The sequence below is a fragment of the Pyrus communis genome, chromosome 4 (genome assembly GCF_041283825.1).
Source record: "Pyrus communis isolate YQ-2024b chromosome 4, ASM4128382v1, whole genome shotgun sequence".
NCBI classification, from domain to species: Eukaryota; Viridiplantae; Streptophyta; class Magnoliopsida; order Rosales; family Rosaceae; genus Pyrus; species Pyrus communis.
Genome location: NC_142568.1, coordinates 3,654,301 through 3,680,201, shown reverse-complemented (window position 1 = coordinate 3,680,201; position 25,901 = coordinate 3,654,301). Strand labels below are relative to the sequence as shown.

Sequence of the window (25,901 nt, the reverse complement as noted above, 5' to 3'; positions counted from 1 at the left end):
CCTAACTCCTAAGTTCCTAACCCTCCAAATGCATACCAGTCACATCTTGGATATATGTAGCGCGGCTTCCTTCATATTTTTTTTTTTTTTTTTTTTTGAAGAACAGCGCATGAGTTTCTTGCCGCGAAGCCATCGGTACGATTCTCTGTTCCAACATGTTATGACGCAAAGGACCTTGACAATTTTGGGCTGCTTTTCTTTCTTCTTTTATTTTGTATGTTTTTGACTTTCCATTTTTTTGATATAAATACTTAGAAAAGATCCATATACAAAGTATGGACGAAAGGGAAGAGAACGAGAAAATTTCTTATGTCACTATTACATATATATAGGGAAGCAAATATAGTAGCCGACGGATTTGCTATTCTTGGTCATTATTGTTCGGTTTTTTAGTTAAAATGGTTCTTAAGATTTGCATAATTCTTCACTTTTCATGAGATTTAAAATCGATAGAAGTGATCCTTGAATTTGTCCACCATCAAGCATTTTGATCATTCCATGAAAAATTTTCATTAAATAAAGATAAAATGACAAAAATACTCTAAATTTTTGTCAAATTATTTTGGCTCATTGTTTATTAAGTTGAAGACATTTTTGTCCTTTTGATCGTTGTTTAACAGAATTTTCACGGAATGAGCAAAATGATTGATAGTAGGCATACTCATGACTACTTTTATTGATTTCAAATGTTGGAGATCAAAGTGAGGAGTTATGTCAATCTCTGATACCATTTTGACTTTAAAAAAAATCTAATTATTCTTAATTTTGTATCCAGTTTAATAACTTTTCTAGTTTAGTTATTCATAGGTTAAATTTTGACATGTATGATTTTAAAATTTGACGAGCATCTTCGTTGTAATTTATTTATGTCGTTAAAAAAAAAAGTAAGAGAGAGAGAGAGAGAGAGGTCTCTGGTTTTGGTAACTTTAGGCTTGAAGCCACCTTTATTTTGCTTAAGGGGTTTTGTTTTTGAATACGTGAAGTTGCGTTCTAGAGATTTGACCGTATTTAGATTTCCTTTCTACGCACCCACCTTACTAGAAAAAATAAAGGAAAATGAATCAAAGCATATGTGATGAACAGTTAGCTGACGTATTTGCCCTCGATGGATCGACTCCATTACCTGAAAGTCGTTTAACTTGACCAGACTAATATTTGTTGTTTTTTGACTCAAGGAGAGAGAGAGAGAAAGAGGTTCTGGTAGGGAAGCATAAGTATTTAATTTCCAACTCCATCAAATGTGGGAGATAGTGATACCTATCACACGTATATATATATATATATATATATATATATATATGTATGTATGTATGTACATACACTTTTATGTATGAACCTAGTTATGAAGTAGTTGAACGTCAGAAATGGGTTAAGCTGGAAAAACCAAACCAAATCTCTCTCTCTCTCTCTCTCTCTCTAGCAATATGATGACATCTGCAGACGAAACAAGTATATAGTGTTTGACACGGTTTCGTTAGCCTTCATGTATTCTCCATCTCTCTCTTATTTAATTACCAATTTAATCAGGAGGCTCTGGAGCAGCAGCCTTTTCTTCTGCGAGTTTGAAAATTAAGAAAAAGATTATTCAGTTGAGGGTCGTGACTTTGTTTTGTCCCTTAACACTCTGACGGAGAGAAGGACGCCAAGACATGCAAGCATTTGAAGAGTCTCAGTTTCTAGATAACTACACGTTCACAAATTCATCAAATAATATCTGATGTTTTTGAAAGAGACAGATGGCTGATCGATCACTTCGAAGAGAGAGAGAGAGAGAGATTTGAAGTTATTTAGTCATTTGGTTGAGTTATTTAAGGCAATTAGTGATCAATTTGCGAAGACGAAGCCTTTGCAAAGAAGAAGCCATTGAAGAAGAATTGGAAGCAACTGATCTGTATTCATTCAACGTTGAGAAACCTGCCATTTTTCATCTCTAAATTTCAGGTAACTTCGTGGAATTAAATTAAAACGAGTTTTCCCTTATTTCTACCGCACGTTAATGGTTTTGTTTTCGTAAATTAATCCACACCGACCTCTTTTCCGGGAAATATTGTTAACTTTTTTTTCTTCCCTAAATTTCCTGCCGTTCATTGAACTTCAACATATCTTTCGTTTTTTTACAAACAATTCATTGAACTTCATCGTTTTTTTTTTTTCGTTTTCTTACTAACGATAGCATTAATGAGTTAAATAGTTAATTGTTAAAGGAGAGATATTGGTGGCAATTGAACCAGCACCAGAGTATATATATAGACATTATTGTTTTCTACTTCTGCGGTAAAACACCATCTCTTTCCTTCGTTACAAAGTAATTTGTTAACTAATACGCACTTTACCTATTTCCTATATTCTTGATCAAAAATTTTTTTGTTTGCTACCCATTCCTAGTGGGCCGTGCGCCCCTACGAGGCATTCTTGATCAAAATTTTGCTGCCTAAATTAATTAAGAGAAATGTTATCGGTACTCTAAAAATCTTATTTTACATTCTCTACAAATGTATTTTTTTTTTAAATATAGAAAATTTGGGGTGTAGAATGAGAAATTTGGAGTACCAATAACAATTCCATTAATTAATATTGTTCTTTATTTTGTGAAGAAGAAATTGCATATACATTCTAAGTACGTAAACGTGTATATACATGCATCAGCATATTGTAGTGGCTAAACAAATCCAACACAAAATTAATAAAAAATCTGATAAAAACTAATTTGAATGGATACATTATTAGTCTATTTTGTAGAAGACGGAAATGTAATTAGTATTAAATTCATGCAAATCCCAAAATACATGCTTCTTTTGAGAATTTAGTTTCCTTTTGCAACTCTTTTGCTCAAATATAAAGTGTGATGCTATCCACGCACTCTCTTCTTTTTTTTTTCTTTTTTTTTTTCACACATCTTTTTTAATTTCCAATCGTTAGATCGAATGAATTAAATAAGATCAACAAAAATTAACCAAGGATGGTGAAAGGTAAAACGGATATGTGGATGACACCACCTAATATAAATTAACCACAACTAATCCAATACTAAAGCATGAAAATCATTCAAATTGTCATTCCTTTCTCTCTCCCTCTCCCTCTCTCTGCAAAAGAATTGTGATCATCTTGCTAATCAGAGCATCGATCTATTACTTACTTGGGCAGGTTAAGGTTACAGATGGCTTCCACATATAGCACATCGTTAGTTGTTTCCATGATGCTGATTTTATCCTTGAGGATGATCACAGAAATACAAGGACAGTCTACTGGGTCGACCAACTTTGCACCCCCACCACAAGTACCAGGTGAGTTGCATGGCATATACCCGTAGTGAACTTTCCTGCATCTTGGTGCTGTACAATTTATGCGTCATTATTTCTTCTCCATTTGTCACGTAAGATAAAAGCACTTAAATGTTTGTATACACTGTTGCTGGTAACACGGCCTGCCATGGAAACACACGTCTTTTTTATTTATTTTTATCTTTTAGCTGGTTAATTAAGAGCTTTTGTCATTACACCCGAAATTCTATGTTCGAAAAAAAAATTCCAAAAGGTATTCCTATTATGATTCCAATCTTGGAAACACTTCTAAATGCTCTCCAATTCAAAGTTTCAAAAAAATTTAAATAAAGAAAAAAGCAAGTCAAACACAGTAAAAAAATTTAAGTCATGAAAAAAAAAATCATAGGTTCTTTTTATTTTCCTAAAACAATTATGTTAGTTAGTTAAATTATTAATATTAAGAGAGAGGAAGACCGGTGTGGATCGAAAGTGTATAAGCATTATTACTTTCTACCACTGCAATATTGAGGATGAAAAATGTCGAGAAAATCACATATTCTTAATATGGATAGAAGCATAGATAGATTAGTATTGCTTAAGTAGTGCATTAATTCCCAAACATGATTACTGAGGGAGTGGAATGGGATTCAATTCTAACTACCTAAATTCTCGTTTCCAGGGAGCAATTTGCTTCAGGCAAACAATGTATCAGAGCCCTTGACACAGTCAGATGATACTGTAAGGGTGGATCCTTTAGATGATTTGAAAAAATATAGAGGAGGATACAACATTACCAACAAGCACTACTGGAGTGTAAGCCCTTCCTCTTCCTCCCTCTCTCTCACTCTCTTCGCCTGCGCTCGCATACACATCCATTGCTTCGAATTCAAATTTGATCCAAAAGTAACTAACTTTGATGGTGTTTATGCAGTCAACGATATTTACTGGAATTCATGGATATGCACTTGGGATGCTGTGGCTTTTGTGTGGCATTTTATATGGATGCTTCCTATTAGCAACCAAACTTTGTTGTAAAAATAGGAAGAGTGGAAAGCTAAAGAAAAGATTACTTTGTCATAAGCAGTGTTACCTCTGGCAATGGCACATTTTCCTCGCCATATTCTTCACCGTCTTTGCAATGTAAGTAGTCAGTCCAACTCTAGCACCGAATTTAAAACACGTAAATCTAATTTTGCACACAAATTCTGTATTTTTCTAAATGGAAACAAGTTTCTCCAATGACTTCCAAATATATAATTTCATGATACTAGTTCCTTTATCATCCATGCGTGCAGAGTTGCATTCGGATTAGTTTTAGGGGGCAACGTGAGATTTCATTCACAAGCAAAATCAGTGGTGGACATTATCATAACTACTGCAAATGAAGCATCAGGTACCGTGTACAACACAACAGGAGCCATGAAAGAAATGAGCAACAACTTTGATTCAACTGGAAACACAGAGGTTTCGAGCTTCCTCACCTCCACATCCCAAAAGCTTGATACTGCAGCTGCAGATATAGAAAGGCAGGCTAGGAAGAACCGGCGTTTGATTGACAAGGGTCTCAAGATAGTGTAAGTCTTTCTACTTTCAGTTCCCTCCCAAGTCTCAAGTAACAATTGACTCCCTTCATTGGATGTTAATAATAATGTGATATATTTGCGCCTGCAGGTATATTGTAACAACAGTGCCTATTTCCTTGGGCCTGGTTGCAGTGATTGCTCTGTCAGGTGGGTATTTGAGTTGTTTGCAAGATTCATTTTATCATCTGCTTTACTAGTTCTTCGTAAATTTTTTGTTGTTAGACTGTGAATCAGGACCACACATTAGGTCGATTCCATGAAGGTCTGATCAAGGCAACATAAGCAATATAAGCCTTTTAAGAATCGGATATGTCCAGTAGTCGCTATTAAAACTGCCGGAATTCCTGTACATCATTTCAACTGTAATTATTGCTGAAGCTGTAATTCTCCCTGTTGCAGTGTCTGGAGTTTTGAAGTTACGACGGCTAGTTCAACTGTAAGTGTAAAAAATTTACTAAATTGATTTGTACAGGTACTAAATTAGTTATGCAACAATTTAGAACGATATAAATCCTAACACACTGTTTTTTCTCTGTCTACTGCAGGCTCATTATACTATGCTGGTTGTTAACTACTCTTTTCTGGGTATTTTTTGGGCTGTATTTCTTCTTGGCAGAGTATGTGTAGCTCTTTTCCTTTCCTTAAGTGTTCTATACATGTATATTCTTAAAGAACATTTGATAGGACTCCGTAAATGAAAACACAAGAAACAATATACAACAAAAGGTTTAGGAATGTTAATTGAAAACCGTTTGTTCGATTTCAGGTTCTCAAACGATACATGCACAGCTCTCGAAAGTTTCCAACAAAATCCGAACAACAACAGCTTGAGCTCAATCCTCCCCTGCGATGAATTGGTCTCAGCAAAATCGCTTCTAAATGATGTTGGTGCCGGGATCTATAGACTTGTTAATGAGGTAAGAGTGATTAATGTTTTTCGGTTTAGCAGAGTGATTAATGTCTTTTGGTTTAGCAATCTAAATTAATTTGTCGACTGCATTCAACATAAAAATGCTTGCAAATCTGAAATTTTATACCTTTGGTAAATCTCCAGGTAAATGCAAACATATCATCTCTACAGGAAACATCATCTCAGAATATAGAATATGTCTGCAATCCCTTCTCAGAACCACCAGAATACAAATACCAACCACAAAAATGTCCAAATAATTCCGTTCCAATAGGAGACATCCCAGAGGTATGCTCAATACAAGTTTTATGAATTTGACCAAGGCTCTTATGCTTTAACATGTTGGGTACTTATCACTGTCTAACCCTCGATCATCTGTATTTAATTTCCGAAGGTCTTGAGAGTAGCTACTTGTTCAGACGCCAACAGTGGAACCTGCGAGAATGGAACAGTTATATCGGACAGCGCTTACAAACTGGTGGAACTCTACACAAGTTCAATACAAGGTATACTAAATTCATACCCAGGAATGGAAAGCCTAGTAGAATGTCAGACAGTGAAGGATGCATTTTCTGAAATCCTTGTCAAACACTGCAAACCGTTGAAGCGATACGCTAAGATGGTTTGGGCAGCAATGGCCTTTCTTGCAACACTAATGGTGTTGTTGGTTCTGTTATGGATAATACAAGCCAATCATGAACGAAACCACCATTCTGCAGATGGTTCTGTGTCTGCAACAGAAAATGTGATGGAGTTGGGCGCAGCTACTGCCGTTAAGGACAACCCAAATCCTAGCTTAGCATAGAATATAGCAACCAATTCTCAGATATATGGAATGATAAGCGCAAGCGAGTTCCATCGGAGTTCTTATACATAGACTATAGAGATACAAAATTGTACATGTACATACGCTGATATAAATGGAAAAAAACAAGAGAGAATATTTGAATGAGGGAATACTGTTGAAAGTAAATCTTACATTGATGGGAGGAGAGACTTGCATAGGCTTATAAGTAAGCTGGATTACTCTGCATATTGCCAATTGGTCGTATGGTGGAACCTCAACTTTTTTCATGGTATCAAAGCAGGTTGTCCCACATGTGAAGTCTAACGACCACATGCTTCACGTCACCCCATTTGTGTTGTCTATGTGTTAGGACTGAAAATTGTCACACGTGAGGGGGCATGTTGAAAATGAATCTGCATTGATGGAAGGAGGGACCTTGCATGAGCTTATAAGTAAATTGGGTAACTTTCTATGTTGTCATTGATTTTATAGTGGAACCTTAAATTTATTCGAATGTAATTTGGTACACAAAACAGTGGTTCACAATTATTTCATTCATTAACCATCTAACACACATACGTTCAACAGCTATATGCATAAAACCACAGATGGACCCCAAAACTTGGAGTTGAGCTTGTAATCTACGGCTCTGGACTAGCGTGTAGTTGTTAACTTGCCTCCAAAGTATGGAAACTTGTAGTGCAAGAGATATTTACTTCATTCTAGTCAACTTTATACGTTATTATTTTCTTTGTGTGTGAAAGTATTGCTTGTGGGGACTTGAAGTTATACTAGTTGAGACTTGAGAGTGCACTTAAAAGCTAAATCGGATTTTTAGATCGAGGTTCAAAATCATAGACTACTTTTGAAGTGAGTCCAATCATGTTTGTGGTAAAAAATAGAAAATATTTGAATTTCTTGGAACATCTCCAATCATTAGGTTGAAACCTAAAATTTTTAGCTCAGAAAATTTAGGTTTTGATACAAAAACAACTTTTTTGCTTCAACCTTTTTGACCTAAAATTTTAACCCCAGATTATTAAAGAATGAATTTAAGCTATTTTTTAATTAACTTAAAAAAATTATGTAGACTATCCTAAATTAATTTTATGAACATTTTAACCTAAAAATATTTAAATTCCGATAAATATTGAAAAATCACTAAATTGACACATGAAACTCATAAAACACTATGGAAGAATATGAAACACAGGATAGAGATGTATAGATTTTTGGGTGAATTTTGAGTTAAATAATTTTTTTAATTATTTTAGCCGTTGGATTTAAATTTGGGCAGTTAGATTATTATTATTATTTTTTTTTTTTACAATTAGATTTGATTATATTCGATCTTAGTCGTTAGATTCAATACATATATAAATATAAAACTAAAAAAAAAAAAAAGTTTGAACGTGGACCATTGGATTAACCAACGGCCATTTAAAATTGATCGCCCGATCAGAAATAGAGCTGTTAGGCTCATTATTGCATAGGACTAGTGGGCGACAAGCCCACGTGGGTGATGTCGGCAGATCTGCTGGGCTTGGCGTAGGCGCGTGTCCTTGCCTGGTGGGGGTGTTTCAATTGTTATTTTTCACTCTCATATGTGGGCTCCATCTCTGAGTTTGGCCTAAATCTTGGCCGGAATTTGGTTTTGTTTTAGTTCCAACACTTAACCCCATTCTAGCACAAGCGTTGGGATGAAATGGGGGAATATAAGGGAAAATTTGAGACTTACTCCAAGAGTTGGAGTTGGTCTTATAACTAATGCATCATTTACATAATTTTGAATTTCAAATATTTAAGGGTAAAATATATTTTCACCTTTAGGTTTGTGTTCAATTGTAACCTCATACAATATTTTAAAAATATTTCAATCTTATATATTACTTATTCTTTCATTTCAATGTCATACATCCGTCACAACGACTGCTTCTGTTGGTTAGTGTTTAGTTTATTTATTCATTCACGTTGATGACCTAATTAATGTCAAATTTTTAAAATGCATGTTCAGATCAATTTAAAATCACTCTTAGAACTGAGGTAGTTTTCCTAATGAACTCATAAATAAAAGGAGATAATTTTTACACCTATTTTAACTTCTCACACACATTATTATTATTATTATTTTGACCGTTGAATATAATAAATCAAACGAAAACACGTAACGATAATCAGAGTGTGCAAGAGGTTAAAAAGTCAAAATAGTAGTTTGGCGCCAACCACGTGTCTTTGATTTATTTGGCTGGTAAAAGGGGGAAGAAAAGGCGCTAGGAAGAAAACTGGGAGAAGAATCCGAAAGCTGAGCAAGAAAATGGCAGAACGGGTTAACCTGGCAGACACTCTCGAAGAGCTCCTTAACTTCACTCTCCAATCTTTCGTAAATGGAACCCTAGAATTCGATCTAGGGTTGCCCAAGGACTTCTGCTCTCAACTACTCCAACCCGAACCCGAACCCGAACCAAACGACGACCTCTTCCCCCCTTCCCTCTCCGATACTACAGGTATATCAATTCATCATTTTCTATTTGATTTTTGTTTCCGTTGCTTTCCAACAATTTCTAGCCAAAATTTTATGTGTTTATTTTCTCGAAGTTTTGAATTTTCAAATTTTTTTCCTATCTACCAAACAGAGAACTTGCCCAATGTGTGTGTATTCATGCATATGTATGTGTATGACTAACAACTGCGTGTATATATGTATACACACACACATGTATGCTGATATCGAAGCCATGAAATCCGTCATAATCCTTAAAATTAGCTTTACTCACAGCAAGAATCGAAGAGAAGAAAATTCTAGGGTTTCTTAAGGAAGCATAACACAAAGAAGAAATGAAGAACTGATTTCATTCAATTGATCTGAACTAAATTACAACTACGATAAACTTCGGCTATTTATACATTGACGGATGACTAATCATATTTAAGTTTTAACTAACTAATCTTGACAGATGTCCAAACTAATCAAAACTGTTGTAACTAGTCATAATGATGATTTGGCAACATGGTACTAGCAAATGTAAGCGTAGAACAATAAACGTATATTTGCAATGCATGATGTCTAGGTTGACTTTTGATCTGAATTATATTCATGGGTCTATTTGATTGTATGGTGTTCAAATATGGCAATTGTTTGCAGATTGTTTTCAAGGGATTCCACCGTATCCTTTATACAAGCGTCTGGCATTGGCTTTGCACGAATCCATAATTTCTGGCACCTTTCTTGGCACACGTCACAATGTGGCCTCGGATGTTCAGGAAAGTTCCTTGAAAGAAGAAGAAAATGGATGGCAGAAGCTGATATCGGAGAAGGGATCTGAATTATTTAATGTAGAGTACAATTGGCCTTTTCGGTTTTGCTTGTTTTTCTTGATGTTTTCAGTTTTAAGAGCGGCTTGATTAATTAGTGAAGAAAAACTTGTTGCCTGTCACCAGATGTTAAAGGCTGTTGACTTTGAGCTTCATGTTCAGGAGCCTTTCTTTTCACAGCTTAAAGGTAATTATTTCTATAAAATTCACTGTTTGTAGGCACATGACAAGATTTATAATTTTTATTTTAAATAGGATGATAAAACAACTATGAATTGAAGCTTATTCTATCAACTTAATTGACGTTGCCTGTAGATGGCCTCAAAACAATTGAAGGAAGGTGTGCTATTGGTGACTACTGTAGGTACGACCATTCAAGTTTTATGCATATATTGGTTTCTGTGCAGGCTTATTGGTATATTTTTATCTGTATTTTCAGTGTAAAGTACCATACAATTTCTTGTTTCCAATTGAAGTTCATTCTCTAAATTCAATTGACTGGCATGGGTTTTGGTGCCTAATATGATAACCAAGAGTCTTATTTAATTAGTTACTTATACGTATTGCTATGTTCTTTTTCCATGAATTTTGTACACACATTTCACATCATTTGTTAATGGTGTGTGTAGTTTGCAGTAAATAAAAGTGATGAAGAGTCTTTAAAACTGGAGGTTCAATCTAAAATGAACTTTCACACCCATCAACTTATTCGATGAAAGCCCTAAGACAAGATTTTGAATTGTGTAAAAACCATGTAACACCACAAAGACAATGCATATAAAAGATAAACATAGGTATAAATTCGGGTCCTCCATCTCTTACAGGGATGTGTTTCAAATCAGACCCCAGTGATGTGTTTCAAAGCAGCTCTTGCCACTGTTTTGCTCCAGGAACTGAAAAAAAGAAAACATAGACAGGAGAATAATTGGTAGAGTGTAAGGTTCAAGATTTCAAGGATTGGGTGTTCCTTCCCTCTTAAGGTAGGTCTGGAGTGACAACAGTAGCTTGGGATACAAGAGTTGTCTCAGTTTCAAGATTAGCAATCAGGGAATTTTCATGAGATTTGGTTCACGTGGGTACGGTGGTGTCATAGTGGTTTCATCTTTGGGATTGCAAATGCAACAGTCATGCACTCAATAACCAAAAATTGGACTCCTTGAAGATTCATGCTTACTGACCTATTAGCCTTGTTTCTAGTTTATAAAAAGTTCTAGCCGAAGTACTGCCTTTCAGATTTAGGGAGGTTCTTGACAACTCAATCTTGCCTTCCCAAAGTGCCTTTGGTAAGAGCTAGCCAAATTATACACAGAGTGGTGGTAGCATATGAGATGGCAGAAGAGTATATCACTGAGAAAAGGGCTTTTAGAAGGCATATCATTATGTAGACTGGTTTTCTCAGATCTAGTTTTGGAAGCCAAAGGATTTGGCCCTTGAACATTTACAGAAATTTGAGTGAGCTCAAGACTGCTGTATTCCTTCTTGATCTCATTGGTTGAGAATATTTGAGCTTTCACCTTTTAGAATTTATGGAACATCTTGAGTCTTCAAGCCTTAGGTTTTAACTTTTGCCTCTCCTTATTTGAGGATTACAATTTCCCGCTTTCAGTCCATCCCTTGTAGATTTGGAAGGCTAAGGTTCAGTTTTTGCTTCAATTGTTACTCGTGGAAGGGTGAATACTTAGTGAGGTTCATCAACTGAAGAGGCCACATCTCACTGTATGGGGATGCTGAGAGCATTGACCTTCTCTTTGTTCATTGTTCAGTGACCTTTTGATTGCGTTATAATTGTTTTCAGGTTTCTAGGTGACACTCAACCGTTGAGTAGGGTGCGGCCTTTTCATGTAGATACTTGTTTCTAGAATTTTGTGCTTTTGAATGTGGATAATGTGCTAGCTATTTTCTGGGTAAGATGGAGGAAAGGAAAAGTTAGTTTTTGAGAGAAAAGTTGGGTCTCTGTAGGCTTTGGCCTCTTTGTCTTTTATGATTGTCTACTCTCTCTCTAGCTGTCCTGGCTGTTGTTTGGATGTCTTCTGTTTCTATTTTAGGCATGGGTGGATGCTGTAGCATCATATTCTTTGTTTTGGCTCTCTTGTTTATTGTATGACGAGGGTTGTGGATCTCGCACTGCTGTTCCGTCTGCATTGTACTTCACATTCTTAATACTATAATCATGTTTCCTCCCGAACGAAAAAGTTTCATGGGGGGTGTATTGTTGGTGACTGATTTTGTTTTGGGGATTGTATATTTTATTTAATTTCTTGTCCACTATAAGCTTTATGTTTTTTCTATTCACTATATGCATTTTTTTTTATATTAATTTGGTGTAGAAAATATCTCATTCTTGCAGCATATTGTGCTTTCATAGCTACTTGTGAACTGGCTTTGACGTTGCACGAGCTTATGTATTTTATGGACCATGCTTTTGTTGCTTCGTGTGATTAAGTGAAAAGAATTTATCTAGATTTCTCTTCATTTTGGGTTTTACTTCCATCTCATCAATGTTGCAATGTGTATAGTTGTTATTCATCCACTAGGGTTTTGTATATTGAATGAATTTATCTTTCATGTTTTTAATTTTTATTTTCTATGGATGCAGAATTGTCTCAGGATCTTCGATTCTCTTCAATAAATGTCTACTAATTGAAGTTCAGGTGCCTGTGCTTTTTGTTATTAGTTTCTCGTTTTGTATATTCACATTGGCTCTGCTATGAGTTAATGGATTTGCAGGATGTTCACAGTTATTCTTTGTTCTCTGATATGATGGAGGCTGAGGGTCTATCTAAAGTCCTTCCTGGAGTTGAAACCATTGAACAAGGTAGCTGCTTATATTTTATTTCCTACTGTGCCAGTTTGTAGTTATTATTTATTAGCTTAGAATCTTAGATGCTACCATGATAAAAAGGTTCAATGTACAGCTAAAAAAGATAGCGCTTGTTGTGAGAGTATCTCAATTCTTGGAACTTATTCAGAAAGCTATTTATAAAATACTATGAAAATATAATCTTTTGAATGTAAAAGGGAGATTCTGTGCAAAAAAATTTTCCATCCTTGATTATGAGAAAACTGTCTAAATAATCTGCCTCACATGCTGTAATGATTTATCATGTACTAGTAAGTTATTAACTGTCAAATGACCATGTTAAAAGTGGAGCTAGTTCGTGTGTTCTGTGTTCTAATGTTGCATAAGAACCAAATTTTTTGAGCAGAAGATGGGGAAGAAAAGGCAGCGATACTGGTTTGGTGCAAAGTTTAGCATATCCCTTGCACTTGCATTTACAATATGAGTTGCGAAACTAATTCATGTGTTGGAAGAAGAGTCAGAAGTTTATTGTTTCTGGATTTTGCTAACTGATACATAATATCATAGAGACACTGATCAAAGGAAGGAGGGAGGGCTTAGTGTGGATTTCGCAATAATTTGAAATCCTAGATTTAGCTGTTCAAATTCTGGAAGCCTTTGGGAAAAATCCAAATTCAATTACTAAAACCAGCCCCAAGCAACAGGTTTTGGATATGGACCTCCGAATCCAAATCCATTACCAGAACTCATTCAATACAAATAGGCCCTAAATGTCTTAATAATTTTTTTTTTATTTTTTTATCATCAACAAGTGATTTATGGCCTTGATTACAATTGTTCAAGACTAAAGGGCATGCTACTTACAGGTGTGCAAGTTTACAGAAAGTTTTACACCAAGGAGAAGGAAATGTCAAATGGTGTCCTAGCGATTAGTGTTTCAAAATTGCCTCTCCAGCCTTGCAATTTATTAGCTGGCATGCTCTTTGTAAGTGTATTTCTTTCTGCATTATTAGACATTCACCTCATCGTGTGGATAGGGTACATTATTTTAGTCTGATCACTTGTAAACTTGTGCTCGATACCATCATATTGAGGAATTTTGTAATCAAGCTGCCTTGAGTTGATAAAAGTTCACTACGTCTTATGAAAGTTTTGATAGGTATATTGTTCCATTCAGGGATTGAATAAGGGAGGTCTTCAAGGCCTTCTTGGTCTGGCACATACCACAGGGACCATTCCAGAGGCTCTTCCCCCTCCAAGGTCTACTCTTCTGTCATCGTTTATGCTGCCATATAAATTGAATGTAAGACACTGATAATCCTTTCTTGGAAAAATGTGTTGTGCATTCCCTTTTACTTTGTATGGTAGGCATTTCGGAACCACTTATGTAAACTTTTTTAACATCTAAAATGATCAAATCAGAAAAAGGAAAGCGTGACTGTTGATTTTCATATAGGCATATGTATATGCATCAATCTTCTGGTGTTTTCTGTTACATATTTTTCAACAGACATTGGACCCTGTCAATTAAACGTCGATCAGGTTGTCATAACAAAGTCTGATTATAGATTGATAAAGGAATAAAATATACTAAAAATTTGAGGTTCTCTTTTCGGCATGTCTTTTATTCCTTGAGGCTTTGGAGATTGATTTTATGTATCTTTGTATGCCTCATGAACTTTGTTCTTTCTGGCTAAAGGTTGAACATAGCACATTGACTCATGGAGCTAGGGCCCTGGCAAAACACGCAGAGCGGAGTAGCAGTAAATATTGGGGTACTATAGATGGAAACGGTGAGCAACTTTTAGTGCCTTGATTTAAATCTAGACTCTGGAGATGTCATTACCATCTTATTTTTTATGGGTTGAGTTACACATATAATTATGATATTTACTTCTGAGTCTGACTGTTTATACATCTTTTAAGTGTCAGAGCCAGAGGGTGCAATATAATAAGTACTACATTTTACAAAATTCAAATCTCCAACTTTTATTGCATATGTCCTTTTTTTCTAAATTTGTATCTCGTGTAAACCTCATCAATATTTATCAAACAAGACCCACAATGAATATAAATTATGGAGAAAAAAATTGAACTATTTTATTTGTGGGCAGGGACGGATCCCTTTGAGGGCAGGCCTTGGGCGGCAGCCTAAGTGAGAATATTAGAAGGGAAAAAAATTAGTAGTAGTTGTAATGATTTAGTCAAACTCAGCCTTCCTGAGTAAGTGTTGAGAAGCTTTAATACTTCATACGTTTCACTTAATTTAGGTTATGTGATTGAGGATTGTACTCGGTTGTTTATGTTTGTTGAGCTTATTTTGTGCGATTGTTTGATTCTTCGAAGTATTCTCATTGTATTGATTTTATAAGTAGTTTATGTTGTACATATTTGCATTGCATGTTTGTTTCTTGCTTTTGTTGTATGTTTGAGTCCTTGAAGTATTCTCATTATATTAAGATTTTAACAGGTTATGTAACCTAGAGTTAAAGCCCACCCGAGAAAAAAATCCTAGCTCTGTCCCTGCTCGTGGGACAGATAAATTATCCTAATGCAATACAAGTCACTCTTTCACATGAAGATAGTGTTATTTGTTTCACGGGTAGAGTGCTCTTATGCAATATGATTCTTTTTGATATTGTGTCAGCCTTACAAGTATATTATTTCCATTCGTTTATGTTTATCATAGATTGTGTTTGATAGATAGTAATCAACACATCTGTTATTATCTGTGTAATAGATAATTGTAAATATAATGGCTAATAAATCTGTTACGAACACTTTAAAAGTTGTAAGTAGTGATACGGCTTTGTGGATTAGTACTGAAGAATCATTCATATTTCTTAGATATTTACATAAAATTGTAGGCCTGAGGATAAGGGCAATATTGAATAACGCTATCATCTGTCATACCAGATCTGATGTCGACCTCTTTAAAAGCATTGAATGATCCGATAAGCTCCTAATATTTTGTCATGTTTTTGGGTTGTGGTCATAAATTGCAAATGTTAATTCCACGGTTGAATATGACAAGCTTTGTGCCCCACTTGTCTTTTTTTCGTTTTCGTTGTGTCTGAAACCAAGTTTTATTCATACATGTAAACTATTGTATTTTTTGTATTAAGATCAGGCTTTGTTACCTTTTTTTCTCCTTTTAGATTCCAATAAAAACAGGCTTGCATTGGATGTGATCAGTCGTTTAATGACACATTGTTGCTGGTTAAATGTGCATATTGTTCAACCACATGGCGCCGTCTTTGAAATCAGGGTTGCTGAAGGATATGGTGCACGGTGGTCGAGTGATGGTAGTAAGGTATCTGCATCCATTTCTAACTTTGTTTTTATCTGTACTCTCAATCTAAGGTTTCACCATGGCCCTAGATTGTGTCTAATTAATACAGTTGGATTTTTTTTTTATGAGCTTAACAACAGTTGTATCGTTTACTTAAAACGCGTTACATTAGCTTAAGCTTCTAGTTTTGAATTTTTGAGAAGCAATAAAATGATTGTGTTCCTCGTGGCATTTCAGTTGATTGGATTTCTAGAGCCATACATGGAGCACTCAAAGAGATGGATGCACTAAATAGGTTCCTCAGATGTTGCCTTTAGCATCCTTGATTCAGACAAGGCTTCGCGTTCTCAAGTACTATTCTCCAATCCCTGTCTTGATGAAAGTTTGAAACTTGTTCCTCTTTCTTTTCCACACTAAATTCGCAATGCACTTGGAAGTACATTCTAGCAATTGTTCACATGGATAGGCTATCGAGATCTCTCCAGTAACTGCGCCAGCCATAGGAATCATCCACATAATATCTCAGAATCACCATCACCTTTTCCGATTTCTTGCAACTATCAGATGCTGTTGTCGTCTTACAGCTCGTTTGGATGTGTTTTTAAAATGATTGAAAGCGTTTTTGATGAAAATGTTTTTGGAATCAATCCTTAGTAAGGAAAATCACTTAAAGTGTTTCCTAAAAGAAGCACATAACTGATGCTTCTTGCAGAAAGAACTTTAAGTGCTTTTGGAACCAAAAAACATTTTCTCTAAAAGCGCTTTCAGTCATTTTAAAAACACATCCAAACAAGTTCTTATTTTCCATGTATTTTTCTCTGGTGAATCCACTTTTATTACTTGCCTAGTTACCCTCTTCACTTGTTTCTGTAGTTTTCTACTTAAGCATGCTTCGACATTTTCATAGAATTATTAATTCGTCTATACTATGCAACGCCGAAAAGAATGTTACGTGTGAAGAATATTTGTAATATTATTATTTTTTTTTTTTTTGAGCAATCAATGAATCCTTTTGGCTAATACAATAATTTTGTACCTAACTAAGATTCATGTTCAAAATCCCTCCAACACTTACAGTGAGACGCATACAAAAAATGTGCCTATGACTTGTGAGGTGGTGTTGGATAAAGAGAGACATCAAGCTTTTGTTCACTACTTCTCGTGAACTTCCTTTTTCAAGTTCTCATCGTTATCGTTTTCCGTGTAGCCATCCCATAGGTATAGAGATATCCCTTCAGATGTTGATAAGACTTAACTAACACAGGGAAAGTGGAACCAACTAGTAACGTGGTATGAGTGATATTTTTCTTTATTTGTGAGTGAGTGATTTCAAGTTTGACTCATGTGGATGGCTAGAACGTTAGTGTTTGACTTGATTCAATTAACCTTCCCTTAGAGTAGGTTATCCTCCTCACTTAAGACCATCTCCAATGGTGACCTAAAATTTAAAAATATTTAGCCCAGAAAATTTAGGTTTTAGCCCAGAAACAGTTTTTCTACTCCAACCCTTCTGGCTCAAAATTTTAGCCCCAGATTATCAAAGAATGAATTAAGGCTATTTTTTTTAAAATTAACTTTTAAAAAAAAAAAATTATGTAGGCTATCCTAAATTAATTTTATGAACATTTTAACCTAAAAATATTTAAATTCCGATAAATTTTGAAACCACATAAACATTTTAAAAGTATGTAAGCATGCACAGGTTTTCTCTCACCCTAAACTAATAAGCATTTAGTTTCCATGCCACGCTTTAATTAGAGTCATTAATTCAACTAGAATACTTTCTAAGACATGCTAATTCTTTCAAATTATTTCAATGGAAACGAATAAGGGGAGCTAGGAGTTTTCACCTAGGCCCAAACCCAACTTGATCAAAAGGTCCCCAGCACAAGTTTTAAGTTCAAACCGTTGTTTGGGATGTCATTTAACGTGGAGACTGTGGTTCGAGGATCTTCTACATTTTCTTTTGGATTCTTTATTTGAGTTTTATTAGCTTGTGAACATAAGAAAGAGGGGCATTTAGTTAGGGGTCTGACTCCTTTCAATTTCCCTGAGCAGGGAAATGGTATGTTGCTTTGGTCATTGTAGTCCAACTCGCATAATCCTTTATGACACAAGTCAAACTTTCTCCCACTAGGTTTTGTTCCTTTCTTCAATCAATATATATTATCATTTTCACTTAAAAAAGTTATATTATCATTTTCACTTTAAAAAGTTCAAACTCCTAACTTCTGTGATACTAACCTAAAAATCAACGATTACTAGTCTCTTAACTCATACTCACCAAGTAACTTTTCTATTTTTGGTTGCTTTTCTCTTCTTTTTCTTAAAGCACTTTCCCCCATGGTGGAGTTGCCCTGACAAGGCTCCGAAACACCCCATTTCATAACTCTTTTTTTTTTTTTTTTTCAAATTTTAGTTTTAGTATATGTTTGTTAAAATATAGAAAACTCGTTTAGTAATCACTTTTAATTTTCAAGTTAAAAAAAAATCGAAAACTAAAACCAAAGAAGCTTTCACTTTTTGGTCTAAAAACTGAAAATAATTACGAGCTAGAGTACAGAAGTAGTTAACAAACTAGTTTTCAATTTCACAAAAATCATTATTTCATTTCAATTTGTAAAGAAACCAAACAAACCAAGATTTAAGAGGTATCTTATGCAGCTTATTCTTCTCCAATGATTAGACTAGAAGACAAGACTGAGAAGCTCTATTTTTTTTTTAATACATCCAATACTATCTACACTAATAAAAAGAGTGAATTAAGCCTTACAATAGATTTATCATAATAATTTGATTCGAATACACTTTCAACGAGAATTCGAATTTACGACTTTTTACTTATAAGTGATTTTGTAAGAAAAATATCATTAAACCGTAGTACTAAGTGGTTCAATATTATCCCCAACCTAAACTTTTTGCTTTGTTTAACTACATATAATGCTTACAGAAATGTAGCCCCCAATCTCCTATATCCCTAACCCTAATTATTCAATTCCATTAAGAGGAAGGGTAGTTCAACTAAGCCACATAATATGCAACTTAATGTGGTATCAAATTCGTCATCTATAAGATTCGAAATTAAGACCTCTCACTTTCAAGTAAAGAGAAATACTATCAAATCGTAGTACTGAGTAGCATAATCAAAAGTATTAAATAAACTAAAAATAATTAAAATAGTTGTTCATCTAGTCATGGTCTTCTGATTTTAATGGAGATTCCGTTAAAGGGGTCCCATGCCTTTGCAGCTTTCCATAGCTTTCCTTGTCTGCATGTGTCTCCCAACTTCATGTATACAGAGAGAGAGAGATCTTAATTGGGTGATGAAATCATGAGTCGTTGTCATGTACGGCCCACGATCTTTGGTGTTAAACTTTTATTAATTATTAATTATTACTTTTATTAAATAAGTATAAAAAAAAAGGGTAAAATAAGAAAAATATGGATATGATTGTCATTTTGTCAAAAGGTACAAAATTACTATTTTGCCCTCATTTTGTCAATAGTGTATCAAAAATGAGGGCAAATTAGGAAAAAAAGTTGACAATGAGGGTTTTTTTAATAATAATATAGATATACTTCTGGCCTGCAAATTTTGAAGTATAATGGACCAAATATCAAAGAAAAATAAAAATAGTATAAAAAAAATAAGAGGAAAACTAATGAAAAAAATTGAAAATTTTCAGTTTTTACAAAAAAGACAAAATAAAGGGTAAAATAAATAGTACCATGATTGATTTTTTAATGTAAAAATGTGATTTACCAGGAGCTTTTCGTTAAAGTTCCCAAAAATAAGGGCATCTGAGTTATATATCCGCGTCATTTTATTTTTAAAATATGTTGCCAAAATCAATTATCGTGAATACCTTGTTCTGATACCATATTAAAATTAAAACAATTATTAAAAACCGATTGGTATTTAGTAGTGGTTGAAGAACTCCATGATCTCCACTTTCACCGTGTTTTCTTTTGCACAATGACATTTTACTTAGACCATCTCCAACAATGGTTTACAACCTAAAATTCCCCTTTTTCCCCCCCCCCCAAAACCCACTCCAACCCATGTGCTAAATAAAACCTAAAACCCAAAACTTAAAAGAAGGCCAAATACCGGCCCGTTTTTAGGCCAAAAGTCATTATGGGCCCTACCTATTGTGAGTGAAACATGGGCTGTGAAGCCCAGTTCCCTTTCCGCCACTCACCCACGCGCCAGGCATTTCAGCCCAGCCGACAGCCCCACGTGGGGTGTTCCCTCAGCAATCATTCCAAAAAGCAGCCCAACGGCTACTTTTTATATCCAACGGTGACATTTAACTGGGCCGTTGGTTAATCCAACGGTCCAGGTTCAATTTTTTTTTTTTTAGTTTTATATTTATGTATTTATTGAATCCAACGGCTTAGATCAAACATAATTAAATATAACGGTAAAAAAAAAAGATCTAACGGTCCAAATTTAAATCCAACGGCTAGAATAATTTTAAAAAATTATTTAACTTAAAATTCAACCCAAAACTCTATAAATACCTATGTATTTGTTCAAACATCCACACAAAACTCACTTTTCTCCTACAATTCTTCCAATTTTTCTTTATACCATTTATTCTCATTTCCAGAATTTTCAAGATGGCAAAAGAGCATGTTAGAGGTCGTAATTGGACCTTTGACGAAGTTATTGCTTTATGTTTGGCATGGATTTCGATTAGCGAAGATGGTACCGTCAGCACCAATCAAAATAGAAAGGTTTTATGGGGTAAAATCGTTGATAAGTTCCATGAAAACTTCAACGCCGGTCGAAGGGAAGTTGGTGGTGTTTATGATCGGTGGAAGATTATCAACAAAACGTGCACTTTGTGGAAAGGAAGCTTGGAGAAAGCCATGGTTGACATGCCTAGTGGAAGGGGCGCCTCAAAAATTGTGAGTTTATTTGTTGATATTTTAGTTGTCATGTACATAATAGTATTTTGCAACTAATTGTTTTTATGTATTTGTTGCATAGGGTGACAAAGCAATGGCTATTTACAAGACAAGAACTACACCAAAAAATCAAGCTTTTAAGTTGCATCATGCTTGGAACATCCTCAAGGATTGTCCGAGGTGGGGAACCGATGCAAACCAACAATGTGGAAGATTATTTCATAATGAAGCCCCACCCCCAAATTATGTCAATGAAGGTGTGAATTTTGCCGACAATGAAGGTGTCGAACAAATGACCCCAACTTCTTCTTTTGCAAGGCCCCCGGGTAGAGATAAGCAAAAGGAAGCAAAGAGAAAAGGGAAGTCTCAAGATCCGACACGTGCACAATTTGCTAGCGAAATGGCAATAATGAACGAAATCCAGTGTCGTCGGCAAGAAGAATCGGCCCAAATGCTTTTGGCCATGAAGGAAGAAGGGGATAGGGAGCAAGAAATGTACGAAACTAATTTGATAATGGAGGACCTCGACAAATACACTCCTAAGAGGAAGAGATACTTACGTGGTAAGCAAAAGGAAATTTTACGAAGGAATGCCACAAGGAGTATATTTCAAGATGATGATTCATCTCAAGACTATCACCCAAGTCCATCACCAAGTCAAGATGGTGAATATCATTATTAAGTTTATGTAGTCTATGAGTTTTCGATTGTATTAAGTTTATGTAGTTTATTAATTGTTTTTTTTTATTTTTTAAGTTTATGTGGTTTATTAATTGTCTTTTTTATTTTTTTAAGTTTATGTGGTTTATCAAAGTATGCTTACATACTTTTAGTGCTCCCAAATAGCTCAGTGTCTTCCACAACCTTAGCTTCACTTAGTCCTAATAAACTTCCATAACCATCCAAACCATGAATACTTGGCAAGCCCTAATAAGTGGCTTGTGCCCACTTTAGCATGCAACGTGGTTCGCGTGATTTATTTACAACATTAATGTTGTAGCATGACTTGACATGGTAAATATATGCATGAACTGTGTAGGCTTGAGGTGGTTATACAAACATTCATTTTATAAATTATTATTTTATTGGCATGACATGATCGTAAACTCACAAACCCCTCGATTTTATACTTTTGCATGAACATAAGCTTGGCTTGTGACACTTTCATGATAGTCAGGCTACAAGATATTGTTGTGCTTGTAGTGAAATTTTTGTGCCCTAACAACCTCTTTTTACATTTAAAGCAAAATATTAATAAATCAATAGCTAGTGATAGTCAATTTTAAAATTTATAATATCATACTTTCCTCCAAAAGTCAAACCCTAGCTGCAACCTCAGTCGTCATCAGACTTTGCTCTGGCTTGGGCTGGCAACAACCTCTTCTCTTCCTCCTAACTTTTTCCCCATCCTTTTAGCCCTTCCACAACCCCTTTCCGGCAATTCCCTTTACTCTCTCTTCCAAGGTGCTACCCAGCACCTCCTTCGCCCTAAAGCCAAGATCTTCCTTCGTTCAAGGCCATGTTCTTTGATTTGGAGCTTGATTTAGGATTTTGGGTGGTTTTTTGTTGTTGGTGGGTCTGATCTACCTCCATCTGCAGTGGCATTAACCTCACCTACTTGTTTTGTGGTTGTGCCACTTGATGCCCTCAAATCATATGGCTAAACCACTCACCACTTGTGTGCATTGATATGTCGGCTGACCGCCTTAGTGATCGAATTTGAAGGCTGCACTGCTCTATGCATTGGGATCTGGTGCTTACACCGCCTTTAACAACCAGCTGTGTTGGGTTTCGCCACTTTAGGTGTGGTAGATATGGTGGCTCTGTCGCGTCAAACTTCAAATTTGGTTGAGCGATGAGGTTGCAGGTAGTTGTGGCTTGATAAACTAACTGGTGGGTCCTTTCTCAGCATAGGGCTGTTTTGTTGTTTTGTGGCCATGCTACAACGATGGCTAGATGTGTTCTTCGCCTGTGCAATGAGTTACGTCGTATCATATACCAACGATGATTTTATATGGTCTTGATCTTCTACAATGATTTTATGTGCCCTCTCTATTCGGCAATGACATGTTGTATTTGCTGATATATATTTGGTGCGTCTATCATTTTATGGCAAATTAGTATTGGTGCCGTTTCTAGTCTTCGTACATGAGGTAGTCGTTTAAGAGGTTAATGTAGTTGTTTGTTTGAGTAAGTTCACTTCAAATTATTTCTTGGTCACTGGAGCATTATTGTAACCAATTGACATTTTTATATTTATGTTCGCTGATCAATGAAATTCAAACTATCATATTCTTGTAAAAAAATTATAATATCATACTATTATCTATACTAAGAAAACAGTCAATGTATTAAGAGAACTCCCTTTCTCACCATCTTTCATTTATATTTTTACATTTAAAATTGTGAACCACTTTTTGAAAACTTTTAATTGTTCTCTTAGTAGCCTTTTTCCAAAAGAAAGAAAACTATTAAAACAATAATAATTAGCAATTATTATAAAATAAAGGAAAAATCTATCGACATTGATCTCTCTGTTTTTATTCACTTTGCAATGAGTGTGTACTAATGTGTTTTTTGCTTACAGGCTCAACATGGTCCATCATCCATATCTCGATAGTATTTTCAATATTTTTAGAAGAAAGAGTTAGAGAGTGAAATATTATTGTTAAGAGAGGAGATCGTTAGGATCGAACTCGCACCATAGTGCATAAACGTAATTGTTAAATGTAATAATTGTTAAGTGTAAGATTCTATCAGAATAGCAGCCTCGATAATACTATTTTTGAAGCTTTCCCCATATATAACTATTATTTTACTAGGTCATAGATAGTGAAACTTTTCCAGCAACTTTTGTCTACTTTGTGTACACCAGCAAACTTTGTATTTATTTTTCGATACTTGTCAGATTTATTTAATTTTCTTGCTGGAATGTGGATGGAAGGGCTCACTTTAAAAGTATCTCAAGCACCAAAATCCTTGGGTCCTACTACACAATTTTTCCAATGAGAATGCATATTATCTCCCTCCCAAATTCTGTCTTATACCATTGTCCATACTCACTAGAGGCTAAAATTTTAGAAATCTCTTCATTAAAAATACAAGACATATAACCAACAAGCACTTAATCAAGTAGTATTTCTCTTCCAATACAAATTGATAAAACATTTAAAAATTTTAAATTTTAAATTGCAATATAAATTGATGGTGAATGGACCAACATGTCATAAAAACGCAAGTAAAAACATGGAAAGAGGTCTAAGGAGGTTCTATAAATTATGTTACCGGTGTTGTTACAGTAATAAGAATAATTTGTTTGTGTTGTGCTTATTCAAATAATTTGTTTGTGTGAAACTCATGGCTTCATTTGCTTTGTTGAGCACCTACATCTCTAAAATGCAATTCAAAACACATATCACATATTCTGGAAGTATAGTTTTTATTCTAGAGATGTAATAAAAAACATAATACATTTTTTATTCTGAAAACTATATCACATAATCTGGAATAAAAAAAAATCACATATTCTAGAGTAATGATGTGTGGTATACTAGAACTCAAACTCATTACTATATCTTTGTTCAAATAAAAGAAAAAAACAAATTCATTACTGTATCACATATTCTGCAATTCAAACTCATTACAATAGCACCTATATCACTTATATCACATATTCTGGAATAAAAATCTAGGTTTCTACAAACTGAAAACTCATTATTACTTCATCTTTGTTTTTGTTTTAGAATAAAAAATATTATTCCATTGCATAATCATTTTCAGTTTGTAGAAACCTAGATTTTGTTTCGTTGAAGACATTTTAGAAGGGAAGTGGAGAGTTGAAATGTTTATATGGCAAACCCATGATTTCAGAAAGTTTATATGAAAAATCGCTTCAAATTTTAGTTCATATAACGAATTGATAACAGTACATAAGTTCATATGATAATTTAAATTTTTTACTATTTACTTATCAAATATCACATGTTGATCATGGTAAATATATAATAATGTGATAATTGAGTATACATATCGTGGAGATATAAATTCAGGGGTGTGCTATCCACATACCCTTTTGTACTTCTCACACAGCCTTCTAATTTTCGGTTGTTAGATCATATGAATTGAAGAAGATCAAATAACAGAAATTAACAAGGGGTGTGTGAGAAGTAAAAAGGGGTGTGTGGATAACACAACCCTAAATTAATGACATTTGATATGAATACTAGCAAAAGATGATGATTTTATCCTTGACATCATAGGCAGATCATCTTAGGTCCATCACAACTGCCCATCGCCACCATGCTTTTTCGGCTTGCTGCAGATATCATGATGCTTTTCTGGCCCATGAAGTCTCTTTCACACCTCTCTACTGTAATACCCTGAAATTTTAAATATATGAATTTATATTCATAATTGTGAATATGTGAAGAAAATCGAAATTTAATCGATGTACGGTCCCAAAGATAAAATTGGGAAAATCGTAAAGTTTTGTTCCGGGAATTATTATAATATACGTATTCGTGGTATTGAGAGTTTATATAAATTTTCAGGAATTTATATTAATTTGTTTGAGTTTAGTTTTAAATTAAACTGCTTACGAGGTTTAAAGTTTGGAAATTAACTATTTAAAATCCACAATTTATATTTTTGAATAGAGCCCGATCTCACGAACGCGTAAGCGCAAACCGTTGGTGAAACGGAGTTATAATGAAAGAGTTATTAACGTTTAAGATCATGGCTATTTTGGTAATTTTATTTCCCTTTAGAAGGCTCTAGAAATCTGGAGCCATGAGTTGTGCCACTTGTGTGGCTGTGATTGAAGAGAAAAATAAATGATGAATGGTTGTGATTAAAAGAAAAGAATAGAAGGGAGGGTGACCAAAGGGGGAGATAGAACAGGGAGGAGAAAGGAGAGAAAAGAGACATGGGGATGGGGACCGGGCCTTGGTGACCTGACTCGGTCGGCGCCCATGCATGTTTCAGACAGGTTTTCACCTCTTTTTCCGGTGAATTGCTTCAAGCAACCACTTGGAAACCCCT

General features: G+C 34.8%; 3 protein-coding genes across 10 annotated transcripts; all 3 read left to right on the top strand.

Annotated features, from left to right (window-relative positions):
* Positions 1-1,802: 1,802 nt before the first annotated feature.
* Positions 1,803-6,769, top strand: LOC137723685 (uncharacterized). The gene is made up of 11 exons (XM_068462880.2): positions 1,803-1,941; positions 3,145-3,284; positions 3,943-4,076; positions 4,195-4,403; positions 4,559-4,837; positions 4,935-4,993; positions 5,246-5,282; positions 5,392-5,463; positions 5,613-5,763; positions 5,901-6,044; positions 6,151-6,769. The coding sequence occupies exons 2-11, from the start codon at positions 3,158-3,160 to the stop codon at positions 6,559-6,561; spliced, it is 1,623 nt and encodes a 540-aa protein (XP_068318981.2). The 5' UTR covers positions 1,803-1,941; positions 3,145-3,157; the 3' UTR covers positions 6,562-6,769.
* Positions 6,770-8,783: 2,014 nt separating this feature from the next.
* LOC137721726 (RNA-binding ASCH domain protein) lies at positions 8,784-16,975 on the top strand. Of its 8 annotated transcripts, none has more exons than XR_015961454.1 (12): positions 8,784-9,047; positions 9,686-9,876; positions 9,982-10,042; positions 10,171-10,219; positions 12,452-12,506; positions 12,583-12,670; positions 13,522-13,640; positions 13,815-13,958; positions 14,355-14,448; positions 15,923-15,968; positions 16,185-16,298; positions 16,414-16,975. XR_015961454.1 is itself a non-coding variant. In XM_088692356.1 (11 exons), the coding sequence occupies exons 1-11, from the start codon at positions 8,858-8,860 to the stop codon at positions 16,186-16,188; spliced, it is 1,041 nt and encodes a 346-aa protein (XP_088548482.1). In that variant the 5' UTR covers positions 8,784-8,857; the 3' UTR covers positions 16,189-16,975. The 8 variants fall into 8 exon arrangements, 6 of the variants coding, with proteins under 6 accessions (XP_088548482.1, XP_088548483.1, XP_088548480.1 ...); XR_015961453.1 differs by having other exon boundaries at positions 8,786-9,047; positions 15,814-15,968; XM_088692356.1 differs by having other exon boundaries at positions 16,185-16,975.
* A 3,595-nt stretch (positions 16,976-20,570) lies between these two features.
* LOC148697318 (uncharacterized) lies at positions 20,571-21,617 on the top strand. Its single transcript, XM_088691979.1, has 2 exons — positions 20,571-20,861; positions 20,944-21,617. The coding sequence occupies exons 1-2, from the start codon at positions 20,571-20,573 to the stop codon at positions 21,541-21,543; spliced, it is 891 nt and encodes a 296-aa protein (XP_088548105.1). The 3' UTR covers positions 21,544-21,617.
* Positions 21,618-25,901: the final 4,284 nt, after the last annotated feature.